General features: G+C 32.6%; 2 protein-coding genes across 4 annotated transcripts; both read right to left on the bottom strand.

Moving 5' to 3' along the window:
- Positions 1-7,760: 7,760 nt before the first annotated feature.
- Positions 7,761-11,269, bottom strand: LOC111293483 (endonuclease/exonuclease/phosphatase family protein). Of its 3 annotated transcripts, none has more exons than XM_022886222.2 (10): positions 11,071-11,268; positions 10,878-10,989; positions 10,573-10,785; positions 10,403-10,488; positions 10,204-10,319; positions 9,998-10,078; positions 9,600-9,800; positions 9,177-9,328; positions 8,343-9,049; positions 7,761-8,231 (listed from the first exon to the last, which is right to left on the bottom strand). In XM_022886222.2, the coding sequence occupies exons 1-10, from the start codon at positions 11,176-11,178 to the stop codon at positions 8,160-8,162; spliced, it is 1,848 nt and encodes a 615-aa protein (XP_022741957.2). In that variant the 5' UTR covers positions 11,179-11,268; the 3' UTR covers positions 7,761-8,159. The 3 variants fall into 3 exon arrangements, with proteins under 3 accessions (XP_022741957.2, XP_022741960.2, XP_022741961.2); XM_022886225.2 differs by having other exon boundaries at positions 8,027-8,231; positions 8,343-8,962; positions 11,071-11,269; XM_022886226.2 differs by having other exon boundaries at positions 8,027-8,231; positions 8,343-8,911; positions 11,071-11,269.
- Positions 11,270-13,027: 1,758 nt separating this feature from the next.
- LOC111293485 (calcium-dependent protein kinase 28-like) lies at positions 13,028-18,154 on the bottom strand. The gene is made up of 12 exons (XM_022886227.2): positions 17,509-18,154; positions 16,367-16,497; positions 16,112-16,153; positions 15,848-15,959; positions 15,673-15,751; positions 15,292-15,461; positions 14,803-14,929; positions 14,519-14,634; positions 14,298-14,405; positions 14,151-14,213; positions 13,843-14,016; positions 13,028-13,572 (listed from the first exon to the last, which is right to left on the bottom strand). The coding sequence occupies exons 1-12, from the start codon at positions 17,884-17,886 to the stop codon at positions 13,408-13,410; spliced, it is 1,665 nt and encodes a 554-aa protein (XP_022741962.2). The 5' UTR covers positions 17,887-18,154; the 3' UTR covers positions 13,028-13,407.
- Positions 18,155-18,879: the final 725 nt, after the last annotated feature.

Raw genomic sequence — 18,879 nt, 5'->3', positions numbered from 1 at the left:
AATTCAATTATGACAACAAGTCAAAAAAAATTTAAAATAAAAATTTAATAAACATTTAAGTCAAGTCTTAAAATTTTTATTTCGGATTAGTTAAATTTTTAAATATGTATTTTTATTTTATTTAATTTTTATATATTTATTTTTATCCAATTGAACCTTCAATTAGATAAAAATTAATTTTGAAGATTATTTAATTATTATCAAATAAAATTTTAATTAATAAAAATAAATGTTTAAAAACTCAATTAATTATGAAAAATAATTTGAACTTTAATGATTATTAAATTTTTATTTGAGAAAAATTTCTAACCCTTTTGTCAAGATTTAACTTTCTTAGTAAATATCCACGCCAGGTCACTTCGGAGTTGAAACTATGTCAAGCTTTAACGTAAGATCAAAATTATGTGATGATTTGGAGAAAAAGGATTTGAAACTATGCTATCTCGTTCTGAAAGAAATTTGGGCTTTATTGCTTACAAGTTGAAACATGCATTTAAGAAGAAAAAACCGAATTGATTTTAATTTTATTGGAATATGACTGCCTGACTATTATGTCATCAGCATCTTAATCGCCAGATCAATAACTACGACTGTCATTGATTGTCTAGTCAGCAATTGTTGACTGCCTAATCGACGATAACCTCAATTAGCCCAATCCTTAACTCGTACTAGACAAACCAATTAGATACGCCCTGGGCTAAACAGGTAACACATTCTAAACCTCACTCTCCCTCTCTACACCTTGTACCTCTCATTTACTCTCTCTCTCCTTTTATCCTTTTCCTTTTTTTTTTTTTTGTGTGTGTACATTTGCTGATTTGAGAATCGAAATCTGTCTTGAAATATTATTTTTGGAGAGCGTTTAGTTGCGAAATTGTAGATTTCAAAAAAAAAATGTGATTTTGGTAAAAATGTGATACTTGAAGTTTTTTTTTTTTTAGGGTATCATATATTTAGATTTATTTATTTGATTGAAAAAAATTTATGTATATTAATTTTTGAATAATTATCATAACCTCTTTGACATATATGATGATAATTTTTTATTTTTTTTTATTAATAATAAATATCCAAACGATAAATTATGCCTTTAGCAGCAAAAAAAAAATAAATATTTTTATGATTGTTATTTTTTTATAAAATATCATCAATAACAAAAATATTGAGAATTATTTAAGATGTTTCTGGTTGAGAAACACTTTAAATAATCTTTTTCATTTTTTAAATGACATTATTTAAGGTGATTCTAGAAAAAAAAAACGTTTTAAATAATATCTTTTAAAAAAGTTGAAGTATACTATTTAAGGCATTTTTTGTCTAAAAATATTTTAAATATTCTCCTGAACATTTCTTTATTGGTCAGTAACAATTTTCAAACTGTTAATGACGTTTAATGACGTTTAGACCAAAAATGCCTTAAATATTTAAAGGATACTACAGGGGTTTAGATTTTTAATGACGTTTCTTTTAACGTTTACCGACATTTATAAACGTCATTAAAAAATTACGGCGTTTGCTAAAAACGTTAGTCAGAATGCTAGCTATATATGCATTACGAAAAATACTGACGTTTTCTATAAAACATCGTTATATTAGCAATGTTTGTATGTGAAAAATGTTACTATATTAGCCGCGTTTAAATATAAAAAACGTTGCTATATTAACAGCGTTTATATCTAAAAAAAGCCATTATATTAACTCCGTTTGTGTCTAGAAAATGCTACTATTTTAGCGACGTTTCTATCTTTTAGACGTTGCTAATTTAGTGACATTTTTATTAAAAAAAAACGATGTTACTTTGTTGACGTTTGTATCAAAAAAAGGTCACTAATTTAGCAAGTTTTTTAGTAAGAGCACCGCTACTTTTAGTGAGGTTTTATGATACAAACATTACTAAATTATTCATTTAGCGACATTCTTAAACATAAACCTCACGAAATTAAAAAAATGTATTTTTTTAAAATAAAAAATTTCTGTTAATATTTATTATTTTCATAAACGAACTTAAATTCAGAAACTGAAATTAATATAAACTTAATTCACGTTCAAATATGCATATAATTAATAATTAGTATAACAACATTCAAATTTTTCTAATACATTAACAAAATAAAAATTAAAATGTATAAAATTGATAACTGCATAAATTTTAAAGGCTGCCAATTGATGAAAGAATTTTTTCATTTTGGTCACTAGCGTACTCAAGAACCTACTGAATAATAGCATACAATTTTTAACACTTCATTGTAAGCTTTTTTTTATATTAAAAAATATAAATATTTACTAAATATAATACCTAAGTTGATGGACCACTAAGATAAATTCCTGAAAATATCGACCAAACAGAACTACTTAATTCTCAATAAATATAATTTTATTAAGGAGTTTTAATTATGCATAGTTTTATTATTGTAAACTTTTTTTTTACACATAAAATTTAAAGATGAGAAATAATAAAAATTATTATTTTGAATAGTTGGAAATTTTATGCCTATATATAGGAACTAGATTGTGACTCATGTGATATACGAAATAATTTTATTTATTTCATGTTTATATACATATAAATTAGTATTCTTTTTAAAATTATATTCAAAATTTCAAAATTTATAACATATAAATTATATATCCGACTAACTTAATTATCATAAAAAATAAAAAAAAAAAAGAAAAAATGGCATGTCTTCACTTTGCACCATCTTTATTTATAATAATATTTATATATATATATAATATTTTATACTAAATAAAAATAAATTAAATGTCATTCTTAGAAAAACAAAAACATATATATTATCGAATGATAGATTAAATGATAAAAAAAGTATAAATATACTTCACTTTTGTAATCTTATTCACATTACTGTACAAAATATGAAAAAAATATTAAGATATGTGTGAAAAAAACAATAAATTGAAAAAATGTTAATTTTCATAAGAACAAACTTGCAATAATAATAGAATATAGTAAATTGAAAAAAGGAAGTGCAAATCGAAAAAATAAATTGTAATAGCAATAGAATTCTAAAAAGCAACAAATAAAAAAAATGATATAACACATTACATTTATGGTCTTTAGTTAAAAGCATAACTCTTAGATGACATTTAAGATTAAGTAAATAATTTTCCAATTGATATTTTAAAAAAATTAAAAGAATATCATAAGTGATAAAAATTATATAATTGCCTATTTTTTAAATATAAAATTGATAGTTAAAGTTAAATGGATATAGGTCTTATTATTTAAAGATTTAATATGAAAAGACTATTTGCATTTTTAATAATTTACGTAAATTTTTTAAAAGATCATTTTTATTTGATACAATTTAAGATAAAAAAATATAGTGAGTTTTTTTAAGTATTTGGATAAACTTAATCTTTCTAGTTTTAAAATATGTTGAAAGACTTTTATAATTAAATAATTTATAAAATATAGTTATCTAGTAAAAAATTAAAATTATTCGGATAAAATACATATTTCAAAATTTTAATTTTAAAAAAACATATCTATAGATTAATTTAATTTTTAATTATAATTTGAATAATTTTTATATTTGAATAAATTCATAATTATCTAATTTATAATTAAAAAAATATACTCTTTAAAAAAAACTATTTTACATGGCATCTAAATAAGTTTTCTACATAAACTTCCATGTGACAATCTTATTAGGTGTCTATGTATATTATAATATAATAATATATATTATAAAGTCTTCTAATAGGAAAATAGATAAAGGATATGAAAAAGAGTTTCTCTAAAAGACTAAAACATCTCTAATGAATAAAATTAGTGAACAACAAAATACACCTAGCTCACTAATGTATTTTCCTCTTTCCCAGGATGAATTACCATGCGTAACTAGTTATATCACTTGCATCTTAATTAATTAGAATTAGCAAACGAGAAAATTCATCATTGATTTCATTTCAAACAAACCTAGTCAACAGAAAGGAATCAAATTTTGACAATTCAATATTTCAAAAAAAGAAAAATTTGACAATTCAATTCAACAATATTATCTTCTTAGAAGAAGAATGATAGTTCAAGTCATCCTGGTAATAAAGAAAAACCATAGGAAATAAAATAAATGTAAATAGAAAAAGGTTTCATACATTGCATCTAATTAAAAGAGTTTTAATAATATCCGATATTTATTTGAATAATCAATAAATACTTACAAAGGAGTACAATTTGAATCAATGGAAATACCAACTTGGTAGGTTACTTTCTGTCAAAGCTTATTGGAACTCCAAAAACTCACATTATTTGTCTACGTCCAAACTTTATCCAATCCAAAAAGTTAATAATTCAAATTCAAAATTATCTAAACTTGATCCAATCTGATTTAATGAAGAAAACTTATATAATTTAAATTCAAAATTATTCGAATATAAAATTATCCAAACTCGAACAACCTAAAGACTAATTGATTTAATTTTAAATTCAATAATTTAAACATAAAAGATACTGAAACTCGATAAATCTAAATTTTCTTTGATCTAAAATGACCTAACTTGAAGTAACCCAACTCAAACTTGAACCATCTCCCGCATTTGCCACTTACATCTATATAATATAATAAAACATATATGTATATGTAAAAGCATGGATATGGAAAATTTTTTGATTTGACGAAAATAAAGATATTTGTTTACTATGTTTCTAGAATGTCATTTATTAATTTAAATTTTTTTTAATTTAATATTTATAAAAATTATTATAACTGATTAACAATTCTAATCGATGTTAGATTTAACTAGCTAAGTTTTAATCCAATTCATATATTAATATTAATAAGAGTTTGAAACAAAGTTATGGTGTTAATAATTTTAACTACTTAATTCTTATTTATCACCGAATATTAAATTTGTGAATTTTCCAACAACTTAAAAAGTTTTTTTTCCTTCCATATTTAAAGATAATGAATAACTTTAACCTATATTCACATAGCATTTTTCTTTTTTATTATGACAAAATTATTTTTTATCGAAAGATGTAGTAATTTTTTATTTAACATATTATAATATATTATATACTACATAAAAAAAAAAAAAAACTAATAAGTATTCAGGTGCAAGATCATATACTAGTTTTCTAAAATATATAACTTAAAAAAAAAATCTAATATAGTTGTATTGATTTGCCCATTTTCAATCAACGAGACACTAACTATTCGGACCAAAGATTTGGCGAGTAGGAAGAATCCAATCTCACGAATGTTCAAGAAGTTATAAATCCAAGGTCCAGTTACAACGATCTTCAGCCCGACATTGGCTGAAAGTTATTTTTGTATTTTAGCCCAACAGATGATTTGTAACGAGTAACTTTCTCCAAATTGAAGCTATATGATATTGGTTCGCTTCGCTTCATTTTCCCGTCTTTTTTGACCTTTTCGTATTAAATCGAAGCTGGGCTTGCAAATTCTATGATTAACTATATATAGTTGAGAATGTTAACCTGCCAGTTTAATCAATATTTGCATTTCTTTTTCTTGTGATTGCCAATTTCCAATCAAAACAATTACCAATTACAGAGATCATGTGATCAAGAAACACTTTCCAGAGGCTATTTATGTGAATTAAGTGGACTTATAATCAGGATTTTTGTCCACCATGAAATCTGCTTTGCAAGAATCCATTTGATCTGCACTAATCATCAAGATTTGTGTCATGGAAACTGCAACAAGAAATTAATAAGAAAATGATAAAAAAAAAAAAAAAGGCATTACATAATTAAAGGCTAAGTGCAAATTAAAAGGGGAAAAATGAAGGCGGAATTACAATGAACCACACTTAAAACAAAATTGCTTAAAACAACCTAGACTTATTGTCAAATACGTAGCAGGACTCCAAAAAAAAATTACTAGAAATTTTAGGTAAAATTCCTTGTCATCACTGATGGATATGGATTATGATGTATAATGTACAGTCGGACCAGAGTTCAAACCCAATAATGGAAAGGGATTACCAATGGCCCTTTGATTCCTGCAATTATTGGACCTTGTCGGTTGTACACAATGCTCGAGAAGCCGATCCCTGCAAATGGGGCAATGCAAAGATGGAACCTGAAGCCATTCTTCGATACAGTTCTTGTGTAACGTGTGTTTATGTCACAGGAGTAGTCTTAAATTTTATATCAAACATAAAAGAAAAGTCATTTGAGATATAAAAAGGTTCATACAATTTTTTTTTTTACGAGGTAACTTTTTAGAATAAAATCGTGAGGTCAAAGAAATTAGAATGGATAATACCTCATAAAGTGTGAATCGTGACAGATAGACTGATCTGAGATGTCGGATAAGTAGATACCCAGGTCCCGGAACTACACAAATTTGGAGCTTAAATCTCGACTCATGATAAATGGTATCAGAGCTAGCCCTAAACCGTTTGACCTACACAAATTTGGAGCTTAAATCTCGACTCATGATAAGTGATATCAGAGTCAATCCTAAACCGTTCGACCTACGCCAAGCGCCTCGAGGGAGGTAAGTAAGGTGGACGAAAACGTCATGAGATTGAATGAGAAAGAATGTCACAGACCTAAGGAGAAATCCTAAATTTCATATCGAACATAAAAAGAGGATTACTGGGGTATAAAAGGATTCACATCACTTTTTTCATGTGAAACGTTTTTTATAGGATAAAATCGTAAAACCAGAGGACCAACGGATAATATCTCACAAGGGTGTGAACTATAAAAAATCAAACTGATTTGAAACGTTGAAAGGGTGAATGTTCAGGTCTTGGAGCCACGCGGTTCGGAACTTAAATCTCATGACACTTGCACCTTTGCAAAACCCTAAACCTGTCTCCATGCACGTAGTCTTCCAAGCATATAGCGCAGTTTTCAAGCTCCAACGAAATATCAGAACAAGGCTTCGATGACGTCAGCGTTGATTCTCCATATACAAGAACAGGAATTGAGGCGAGTTCGACGTCAATGGATGGTTTTGGCTTGATGGGATTTTCGTCAGAAGAGTGTTTTGATCGGTGAAAGCATTTGTAGATTAGGCAAACGATGAGACCAAAACTTATCGTTGCAACCGTGATTGTAAAATCAATGCGATCAACTACTGTGTTTCTGTAACGGTCATTGTCAGGTGAGGTATGATCTCTCAGGAGAAGTCTGTGACTGATCCGACTCCAGTTTTTGGCTGGCTCCATTCTGCTTGTTTCAAAGAGGATCGTTGATGGGGACTGATTGAAAGAAACGAGGATGACGAATTGCTGTTACTAGGTATATATATTGTAGAACAGTTACTTAGCCTCCAAGGAGTAAAATCCACCGATAGATTTTTTGGTGTTTGGCAAGTGATTGTGGAAGAAGGGTAGCTTTATTCTTTCGAAATTGTTATTCCCCTATATGGTAAATTTGACCTTGGCTGTTTCCTGGAAACAGCAAAAACAGCTCAACTAGGATTCAGACGCGGCCATTTGAATTCTCCTTATAATTATAAAGTTACCATCAAATGATATTTTCTTTGGTTCTTTTTACTACATTTGATTGTCTTAGATGTTCACATCTGGCTTTCCAAGTAAAGAAGCCTCACTCTGTTTGTCTGATGATTGGTTTAACTGGATCTTGGATTTTTTGGACCGAATAGTCAGTGTCTCTTGATCTAAAATTAAGCACTGAATCGTTTTTCTATATCCATATCATTCCCATCTCCATCTAGTAAGGCCTTTTGGAGTAGGTTTAAGGAATCAAGCACTTTGAAGTTTTAATTCAAAGCTGAGAGAATAACAAAGATGACTGATTAATGAAGAAAAATTCTCCTCTTTGTTTCATATATAATGCACCATTCAACTTACAAAGAAGAAACAGATCACAGAAATCTGATCATATGATGCCTGATATCATCAACGAGTGCAGTGTTATACTACCGCACAAAAATTGATTCATGTGATGAATCAAGATGAACTGACGTTCAGCATCCTCAATAGGTGTCATACATACTGGCTTCGGAAGACCATTTGTTAGATGACTTTGCATTTGGATGAATAAAGATTTTACTCTCTAGCATGGGAGGAGGCTGAACAGGATAAGGTAATTTACAAAATGAGCCGTATAACGCGGTATTGAGGAGCAGGTCAGGCAGGGGACGGACAAGTACATTTGTACATCCTTTAGTCAAACTTGAGATGAAGGATCACCATCATTTTGGCCGAGATTTCATTGACGCCCATCTGAAGTATCCACAATTTGCTTCAGGGTTAGAAGAAGGACCCTGTAAGATGCCAAAAAACAACTCCAATTATTTCATTTATCTTGCACCTTTCCTAATGTAAACCGCTTGTTAAATACCAGACTGGTTACTGAACAGATGAAAAAGGCATACCTCAGCTCGAGCACACACATAGAATCTATGACCAAAAGTAGGACCTGGTTTCTTCACCACTCGAGAAACACAAGGTTCTCTATGTCCCTTGCAAAGAGGTATGCTATTCTGCATATGTAGTTGTATCCTTTGCCACTCCAGTAAAGCAATGTTATTCTTCTCTTTCTCCAAATAACGACTGCCTTCTTGTACTCCTTGACCCTGTGAGGACACAATCCCATTCATGTCACTCCGTGTTGGACTGCCTCCATGATCATCCATCACAGGAGCTTCCGGGGACTGACTGTTAGAATCGAGGACACCAGTCTGGTTACCAGAAACATCAGTAGCAGAACTGTCAACACCATTATCTAGGTTTGAATTTTTCTGGAAAAATGATCTCAAGGAAAGCTGTTTACTCTTTCTTGCTCTTTTCTTGGTTTCTTGGTTAGGCATTGAACTGACGTACCCCCTGTTGAATGCAATTGTAGTGTTACAAGCAGCCTCCTCGGTAAGATCTTCAGAATGATCATTTTTTAGGATGGTATTTTCAGAGTCCTGGTCCAAAGAACAGCAGGATATATTGGTTCCTGGTACATTGCAATTAGTGATCGGCCTTTTGACACTATGACTACAATCTCCTGAGATGATACTTTCATCAGAAAATGAACTTGATACTATATGACATTTGACTTGTTTAGCAGCTTGCCTTCTCATTAAAACTGACACTATCCAAAACAAAAGTAAAAAAAGACAATCTTTAAAAATTTAAAATGCTGCAAAATGATTCTATAAGACATATATGCTAAATTTTAAATGAGACTAACATCCAAAAACAGGAAATGAATCTCATACCAAGAGTTTGCTGTAGACCATGAATACTTGGCAAATATCTGGCAGCTAAAGATGGAGTGCTATGGTGTGAGACATCAGGGATTTTCACTAAGCTTGTATAAACAGGAGCATGGTCTGAACCTTCTAATTTAATGTTCCACCCTCCTTTCCACCTACATGAGGCAAGACAGGAAAGTATGTGAACGGAATTATCTATGTATTCACATTATATTAGATTGTATGTAGAATAACATGATACTACTGTGAATTTTTCAAAATTATGAGCATAACCATCAATACTTAGATGTTTGATAATCAGGATGAACACCGAGTTATCTAAAGTGGGATATCAATTTTTCAAATTTAAATGAGCTGAAAGTACTAGTTAAGTATCGTGTCATTACTCAATTCAACTACATTGTTGGATGTTGTATCTAATTTTACCTTGGTGCATTTCCAGGTTTCCACCGCTTGTATTCTGTCAAGATGTTGCACTCCTTTACATGGCAGGCTATCAAATTATGTCCTTCTATGTCATGCTCCTCATGTAAGCAAGACCCAGCACAGAGAATATGATCAATTCTTGTCCCATAATTGAATTGTTCGGCACCAGTATTTGATGGCCAGCATGTAAATGCGTCTCTTCTGCAAAGAAGTTAAAGATTAAAAACAAGTAAATAATCAGAACCATAAAACAATAAAAGCCTTCATGTTGAGAAATCTTCAAAGACTGAATTAATGCTTATCAGTTAATAATGATGAAAAGCAGGCAGAAACTCCAATAATAGGAGATAAACTAATCAACTATAATGAAATCAATGTCATAAGCAGAAAGTTTAAACCTGTTTGGATTTTTTGCCCTGAAAACATCAAAGAAATGACCTCCAGATTCCACTAGCATGGATCTAAACCATGTCCTGAACCTACAATGAATTTTAAACTGAATTAATTACTTTCAAAGAAAAACAGCTTTGACCCATAATACTAACTATAGAGCTGACAACAACGGTAGACTCAGATAAGTTGCAAAAACCAGCCAGAAGCTTACTCGTTATTCTCAAAATCTGGTCCTGCATCACAACGATCAATAGCACAAGGAGCAATGTTGAGGTCACCGACAACAAAAATCCTCCTTCCTCGACGCAACAGAGACTCCCATCTTTTCTACAACAAAGACGAGCAGTTTTAACCCGCATTGCACCAATTTTACATCTTACAAGCAAAACTTTCTTATCGAAACAAATTACCTCTAATATCTTGAAGAAATTGAGTTTGAATTGAATTCTCTCTGCATCATCACTTTCTGCTCGGGGTCCATACAAGTTGAAAAGAACTAACCAATACAATTAAGCAAGTTAAGATAATTGGATCTTCTTAAAATGAACTAATCCAATCAATTTTCTTATATTAAACTAACCAAAATGACCATGATCCGTGATAATGCACCGTCCCTCACTGTCAACCTTGAGAAGCTCCTCTCTTGAAAACTCTTCAAGCCCTTCAGCTACTGAAGCCGTTTCGTCTTTTCTAGAACATCCTAAAAGGCCAGTGAACCCTTCCTCTGCCGCAAGCGGCAATGCCACTTCTACGCTCGAGAACGCTGACTTAACACGACAAAATGTAGCCACACCTGTAAATATAATTAAAATAAATGAAAAATGAAAAAAAAGAAAAGAAAAAGAAAATTTTTTTCTCATTGAGGTATATAATCAAACAGCTTACCGGAATATCCAGTTCGGCCTTTATCGGAGGTGCGAGTGCAGGAGAAGAAGGATTCATAGCCATCGGCTATTGAAAAATCCGCCGTTAATTCTTGCCTTCTCAATTTCGTCTCCTAGTTCGACCCAAAAACATTAGGAAAAATAAAATAATGGAATTAAATATATATTAAAAAAAAAGAAGGGAAAATTGGGACCTGGATGCAGATAATATCAGCATCGAAAGAATTGAGTAATTTGAGGAGAGAACCGAACTGTGAGATTCTTTGCCTCAATCCATTTACGTTGTAAGTCACTATCTTCATTTCTTCATATTATAATTTCCTTTTGTTTCTTTTCTTTTCTTTTCTTTTTCTGGATTTCGCCGATGAGAAGAGGAAAAAGAGCAGATGGCCAATTGAGAAACGACATGGTTTCAATCTGTTATGGGGATCTATTGAGAGGCCTCTAGCCCAGATAGGATTTTGGGCTTTGGCTAGTAAATCAGATACGACATTTGCAGCTAATGAAATTAAGTCAACGGATCCTACGAGAGTTACGGTGGTCTACGAACCACTTGAAATCTCTGTTTTTTTGGTAAATTTAGTTAAATCCCGACAGGTCCATAGGAACAGGTTCGGCCTAACTTGAACTGAAGATGCCTGGCTCATCAACAAAACAAACCAGGTAAAATTTTTCATTCTAAATGATATCTGGGATGCCGAAAACTAAATATGACTGAATGGCATATGCGGGATTTGTCTGCAGGAGAAAGGAAATGCAAGCAAACACAGTAGGATACAAGTATGGTGAATGCTAGCTCTTCAAGCCTTGGTGTATGTGCATTGTAAATTCTGTGTCGTTAATACCACTTAACATTCAGTAGCATTATGTCATGTTCATTTAAAACTGATCATCTAGTGATCTGGATATTTTGTTTAATATCATCTAGAAGGAGCTTTTCGTTTTTGTTCTGGTCATGAGGAACTGTTGTCAATGGTGGTAAATTTGATGATGCTACAAGATCCATGTTTAGATGTAATGGTTGTACTTAAAATTCATTGGAGAAGATGACAGGACCGATTTGTCTTTATGATAAAGGGCAAGTTCATAGCAAAAGAGATTAAAAATACTTTGAAATCCAAGCAGATGCTTCTCAATTCTAGCGGTAAATTGGAAGCATTCCCAGTTGTCTACCAGATATGCCCATTTAACTATACTGTAGGCTTCAACATTATCTGTCACTGTCAGTGTTACGTACAAAAGCATTCCCAGTTTTCTTTTAGTTTGAAACGGGGGTTCCCTTCGCCAAGTTCTCTTGGAAAGTAAACGGTCGAAGAAGACTTTAGCCATGGAAGGCCCACCTGTCATTGTTGATGAATGACCCCAGCCCCAACTCTGCAAGCCACATAGACCCGCTGATGGACTTCTCAGCTTTCAAAAAGTCCAGCGTTTTCTACTGCAATTATTGCAGTAAAATGACTAGCCAAGCGGGCTCCAAAACCTCCAACATGCGACAAGTTGACTGTGGACTTCCCCGTTAGCAGTCATAATTTACCAATCTTTCCTTTTCTTTGCTTCTATTGGATGAGGACCAGTTGCATCCGAAGCAACAAGTAAGTGCTCTTCCCACTTGCATTTAGCTGTAATAACTGAAGCAGTCAAGTTAAGCCTCATTTCTCAACCGGGAAGCCCACATGAAGTGGACATTCACACCTACTATAGAAAGAGACCCCTGCCCACGTGAATTTCCCCGAAAGTAAAATCCACCGTTGGACATTCAAGGTTGCAGGGTTGTTGGTTGGATCGCTAAGAGGAGCTGGCACAGTTAAAATTTGGTACCATTTGACAAGATAAAGATGCTGTTGCTGGAAAGACAGAGTGTGCCAACTCCTGCAGGGATGCCCAATTTTGCTGTACCAAGCATATGCTTCCGGCCATGAACACCGTTTTGATAACAAAAAAAATTGAGCCAACCAACCTACTTTAGATTCATTGATGCAAAATAAACCTAGAAAAATTTATGACGAGATGTTTTTTACACAACCATTTCACCATTAAAACTATGGATCTATTACATTTCTGTTGGACTTAAGATCCTCAGATTCAGATGACAGTGACGATAAGTAGTAGTTCGGCACAGAAGATTAACAAGATTCAAAGTCTACAAACATGTAAATAAATTCAGATGCACCATATTTTCATTGATAAATTATTTATAGTCACATATTACAAATTTGGAGGGTACAAACAAGAAATACCCAACCAAAGAAATGTACACAGATTGATCATATACCTGGAGCTATCTCACTACCACAGCCAACATAAACTCTTATATCCAAGACCTCTCAGCAGTGAATTCCCCAAAGCAGATGTCATCAAACAAAACTCAATCAAAAAGGGTCCCTAGAATGCTGGAGACAGGTAGATGGACACATGCTTGGAATCCAGAATCCAGTACAGATACCAAACAAGCACCAAATTGAGAAAAATGCTCCAATTTCCTGGCTCTCTTTTTATCTCCGCTCATCAACCCTCAAATTTTCAATTCTAACCTATAACTTCTGAGTATTCCGCTGACCAGATGGACTAGGTGCATTCCGTGAACCAATGCTTGCAGTTCGTAAAAGTCGGCGAAATTCAGAAAGGCTTATTTTTCCATCTTTATCGATGTCAGCCTCCTCAAGCAAAGGGTCAATGGAACCTCTTAAGCCCGTGTGCTACAAAATAATTGCACAATGTGAATAAGGGAACAAAATTATTAGGCTAGAAACATTCTGCATAAAAATTTAAGATAGAAAAAAACACTTTCACTAACATTAACATTGGCTTCTTGGGTCACCAGGACACCCCAAACACATGAATTCAACTTTGCATATATTAAAATATCAGACCTATTGTTCACCTAATCTCTCAGAGTTACACCCTCGTTTCCCTTTTTTGTTTCTTTTCAGAAGAAAAAAGATCAACACCAAAAAAATAATATTTACCATTCTAAGTTCCTCGGGAGTTATAAACCCATCTCTATCTACATCAAATTTCTCAAAAGCAGCCTGTGACCGAAGCTGCCATTTATCAGAATCATGTTCTTCCATTTGATTCACATGTAGAGCTGCCGCAACAAACTCAGTGAAATCAACAAGCCCATCTGTGTTGCTATCAATCTGAGATCAAAGGAAATAAAAAACTCCACAACAATCAAAACCACCTAAAGGAAATACTCTTTACAAGAGATAGTGCAAAGAAAAAAATAAAAAAAGAATAACCTCCAGATGAAGAACAGGAAACCTCTACTCACCGCTTGAAGAATCTCAAGGACACGTGATTCCTTCAGCCTCCAAGGAAGATCTTTAGCAAGGGCCTGCACTGAAACCATCCTTATAAGGGCAAAAACAAAGAAGCTCTGGGCAATCTAATAGATGTCATGTATGATAGAAATGTTTACCTGTCTCATCTCTTCAAGACTAATAGAACCATTCTTATCCACATCAATTGCATCAAACTGATCGCGGAGATCAGCTATCTCCTCTTCATTAAGTGTGCTAGCCAATGCCTACAAATTAATAATTATATATAAAGAGATGAACGATGAAAGGAGGGACCAGTAGCCTATTATGCCCATAAAATAATCCACTAATGTTTCGAGAGGAAGAGAAACTATGTTACCCTCAGAGCAAACTGCTTCAATCGACTATACTTCACAAATTGCCGCAGGTTGTTCAAAACAGATATATCAACAGGTATATCAGATGCATTTCCTCCTTCTCTAACCCATGGATGTGCTGGATAAGTGGAAACCAATCAGATATTCTAGAAATAATAAGAGAATCAAATGATAACACAATAGAAGATTTACTTTAGTAGCTAATAGCAAACTTGATATGTGATATACACTTCATTAGAGCAAGGAAAAAAGCAATAATTTACTAAGAGATGATGTAAACACATACATAGGGCCTGAGCAGCTGTCAGTCTAGCACAAGGATCCTTCACCAATAACTTCTTCACAAAGTCTTTAGCACCATTGCTAATTGTTGGCCATGGTTTACGACGAAAATCAGGCTTGTTTTTCAAAACCTGAAGTTATAGACAGTGGCATATGAATTCTCCAGAAAATAAATGTATTTTTAAATAAATAAATAAAACAAATCTTAGACACACGTTGATAAGTGAATTTCATATGAAACAGCATGATTATTAAGGAAAAATAAAAGACAGCTAAAGTAACTCAGAAGGTGAACAAAATTTCCACATTTTTCCCTCAGGGACATATACATAACTAGAGCATAAAGGATTAAATGAAGTGCAATGCCTTCCACAAGTATGGTCATCAGTTCATGTGAAATGGGCATGGTGCAGAAACAAGCATAGTCTACATCTGATAATAATAAAATACAATGATGAAACCCTTAAAAAGCAATAAAAAAAATGTACTACACCTCCTTAAATATACCATCCTCAGTCTTATCCCAAAAGGGTCGCTTCCCACAGAGCAAAATGTAAGTAATTACACCAATACTCCACACATCTGATTCAGGCCCTGACCTTCTTTTTAATACTTCAGGAGCAACATAGTAGGCACTCCCAACAATATCTGGAAACCTCTTCCCTGCATTTAGTCACAGTTTAGGATTATATGGCTTGGATGATTGTGGCATGAGGATTAAAACAATAGCAAGTTGAAGAGAGAGTAAGTATAACACAAGAATTGGAAAAATCAAAATACACAATAGATGAATTAATGGATCCCAGTAATTTTAAAAAACATAGTTGTTTCATGAGCAATGACAAGATCTCAACATGAAGCAACTGCCACTCACCAGGTTTGATAAAGTCTGACAAACCAAAATCTGTAGCTTTCAGAGGTGAGTCCTCTCTGGTTGACTTAAAAAGGAAATTCTACAGGCAAGAAACAATAAGGGAACCATAAGTAAGCGGCATGACTTCCTAAAGAGGAAGTTGACAAGAAAACCATGTTAATGTAGTTCAGCATACCTCAGGTTTCATGTCACGGTGCACCAAGCCCCGCAAATGACACTCAGCAGCAACTTTGAGCATCTGCCGTACAACTACTGCTGCATCTTTTTCACTATAGCGGCTGTCCTTTCTGATAGAAAATGGCACACATAAGTTACTAATGGTTGTGACACTATCAGGGACATTAACAGAAAGAAAGTACTAGCTACTATATTTGGAAAATAAATACGCATTATCTAGCAGTAACAGCATCCCAAAAATTAATTAACTAAGCATCCTTACTTGGCCAAAATCCGGTCTAGCAATTCTCCACCCTCACATAACCTAGCATCAGAAAAAGCCAACACGTAACAGAGTCAAGATATGGAAGGATTGATATGAAAGCATATAAATGCAGGCCGAGGCCACAGCCAATGGAAAAAAACTATTTTGTTCAAAACTGAACATCAAAAGACAAGAAAAAGGAAATGACACAGTTAAGAGAAGATCAGAAATGAATGAACAGTCAGAAAAGAAGACAAAATTTATAAGACTTACTCCATTACAATGTATACATACGAATTATCCTCAAATGCATTATAAAACTGAACCACATTCTCATGACCTTTCAAGGCTTCCAATATCTTGACCTCTCGCTTGACATCCTCAACAGCAATTGAAAGAATCATCTGCACCCAACCAAAGGGACTTAAAATAAGAAAATGAGGAAAAAGAAAAGGTCCCACTTCAAGATGGAAAAGAAAAGAATCTATTGCATCTAGATTGTTTTATCAGCCAAACACTTAAAACTCCTGCACGATGCCTCTATGGTAATGGCAGAAATATATATATTGCACAACGAGATAGGAATGAAAAGTCTCTGACTCACCTAACCTCATTTAGAAAACTAGGTTCAGGAAATCAAGCTATTTGGTATCAAACTAGAAAGTTTAGCAGGCAATAAAGAAATGAGAATTGCCAACACTGGAAAATTTTTCTTGCTCAAAGGAAACATTTTTTTCAGAATAAAATTGGCACTTGGAGATGAAAAAAAAAAAAAAAGAAAAGAAAACAAAGCATTACCCACCGTGAAAGCAAAGCAAAAGTGAGATCAAACTTATTAAACTTAGAATAGTTAAATTTCGTGGAACTACATCATCTCCTATTCAATATCCCAACTATGCTTCTATCCAATTCACAGTCAGTTCAAACTACAATTAGCAGATTATAGGTTGCCGCTGCACATTGAAGCTTCAAGTATGATTACAACCAAATTCAACTACTGCAAACTTGCAATCACAAATTGCTATTAAGCAAGTTTGCCTTACCACGATCTTAAAACTGTAATAAGATTGTCAAGCCGAAGAAGAAGAGATACCAAAATCTTCATAGCTCAACGAGGTTATAGCGGATCCCCTACCAAATGTTGCCATACTTAAGACAAAGCAATTTAATATGTATATAAAAAAAATCAATAAGGAATCGAAAGTACAAGCCAAAATTCACTCACCCACACCATTATACAAAAATTCCAATCCAATTAACCCTAAAAATCCCACCCTTTAAGTTATCAGACAAAAAAAAATCCCACCTAGAATATGACAGAAAGGATATAACCAAAAGGAAAGGGTGAATCAAAATAATCCCAAGAACCCAGAACAACAATCAGGCAAAGGATTGTAAAAACATTTAAAAGATACCTTATTTTTATCAATTTTCTTAACGGCAACTCGATCCCCATTTGCCTTGTCTGTGGCAACGTAGGTGTAACCAAATTGTCCATGTCCTAACAATTTCCCAATTGTATAACGCTTATCAAAATCCTTATGGTACCCAAAATCCGTACGTTTGCCACATGGGATGATCCCACTTTGTCTCCTCGAACTCGGTTTCCCTTTAATCTTCAGAGGCTGAGAATTCCTCACCTGTTCTTGTTGTTGCTGCTGATTATTTGGTTTTTGAGACTCTTTTTTCTCATTGGTCTTTGTTGCTGTGGCGGAGGATTGTTGTTCTTTGCGGTGGTGGTTGGCGTTGCTGCTTGAGCCCCTGACTTTCGTGGTGGAAAGACAGGTTCCCATGGTGATAACTAAGAAGAAGAAGAAGAAGAGGATGTTAAAGGAAGGAGTTTTAGAGCTAGAATTCCATAGGAAAACAAACGATGTGAAATAAATAGCAAAAAAGGGTAAATGATTAAGCTCCCAAAGAGAAAGAGAGAGGAAACAAGGGAGGAAGAAGGGAAGAAGGGAAGAAGGGAAGAAGGAGAGGGATGATGCTGGTGCCGCTATGGTCAAAAGAGTCTTTTTGTTATTTATTTATTTTAATATGATTTAATTTTACGACCTTAACAAAATCTAAATTAATATCAACAAGAATTTATACTTTTTTTCGTAGATTTCCCAAAAGAATTTTCTGTCTAATTGAAATTGATTTATCCTCTATCTCATAAATCATGTTTTAGTTTGATTTTTAAGGGTTAAACTTTTTCAGTTTTAATTTTAATTTATTTTAAATATATTGTTAATTAAAATATAAAAAATATATTTTATAAAAATAAAATTTTCAAATACATTTTTCTAGAAATTAATTTAATAAAAATTTAAACAAATAAGAAACAAGAACTACTTTTTTCATTTCGAGATTTAAGTAGGTAAGGGAAAAGAGACCAGCAACACAAACAATATCAAAGTTATAAAATTCGATTGTAAAAAGTGGAGTAAGGATTGGATGAAACTTTTCTATTTGAATCATAATTAAATTGTAAGATTTATTTGTCCATATTTTTATCTTATATCCTTTTTAACATTTGCATATTAATACATACCCAACATTCAAATCATTTGAAAGTTTTATTTAATTTAATTGATTTATAATATTTTAAAAAATAATATAAAAAACTTTAAATTTTAAATATTATTTTTTAAAATTTTTTAATAAAAAAATCAAACCACTTATTTTTCCTGTATTCGTGTATTAGCCTGACGCCTAAACCTAAACGCCCTTTAGTTTTTTGGTAGTCCACTCATTTTTCATTTGCAATATGATCGTGGGTAGGGTCTACTTTGGATAGGATC

The sequence above is a fragment of the Durio zibethinus genome, chromosome 10 (assembly GCF_047325235.1).
Source record: "Durio zibethinus cultivar Kanyao isolate XHJ-2024 chromosome 10, ASM4732523v1, whole genome shotgun sequence".
NCBI lineage: Eukaryota > Viridiplantae > Streptophyta > Magnoliopsida > Malvales > Malvaceae > Durio > Durio zibethinus.
This window is presented reverse-complemented; position numbering and strand designations above follow the sequence as displayed.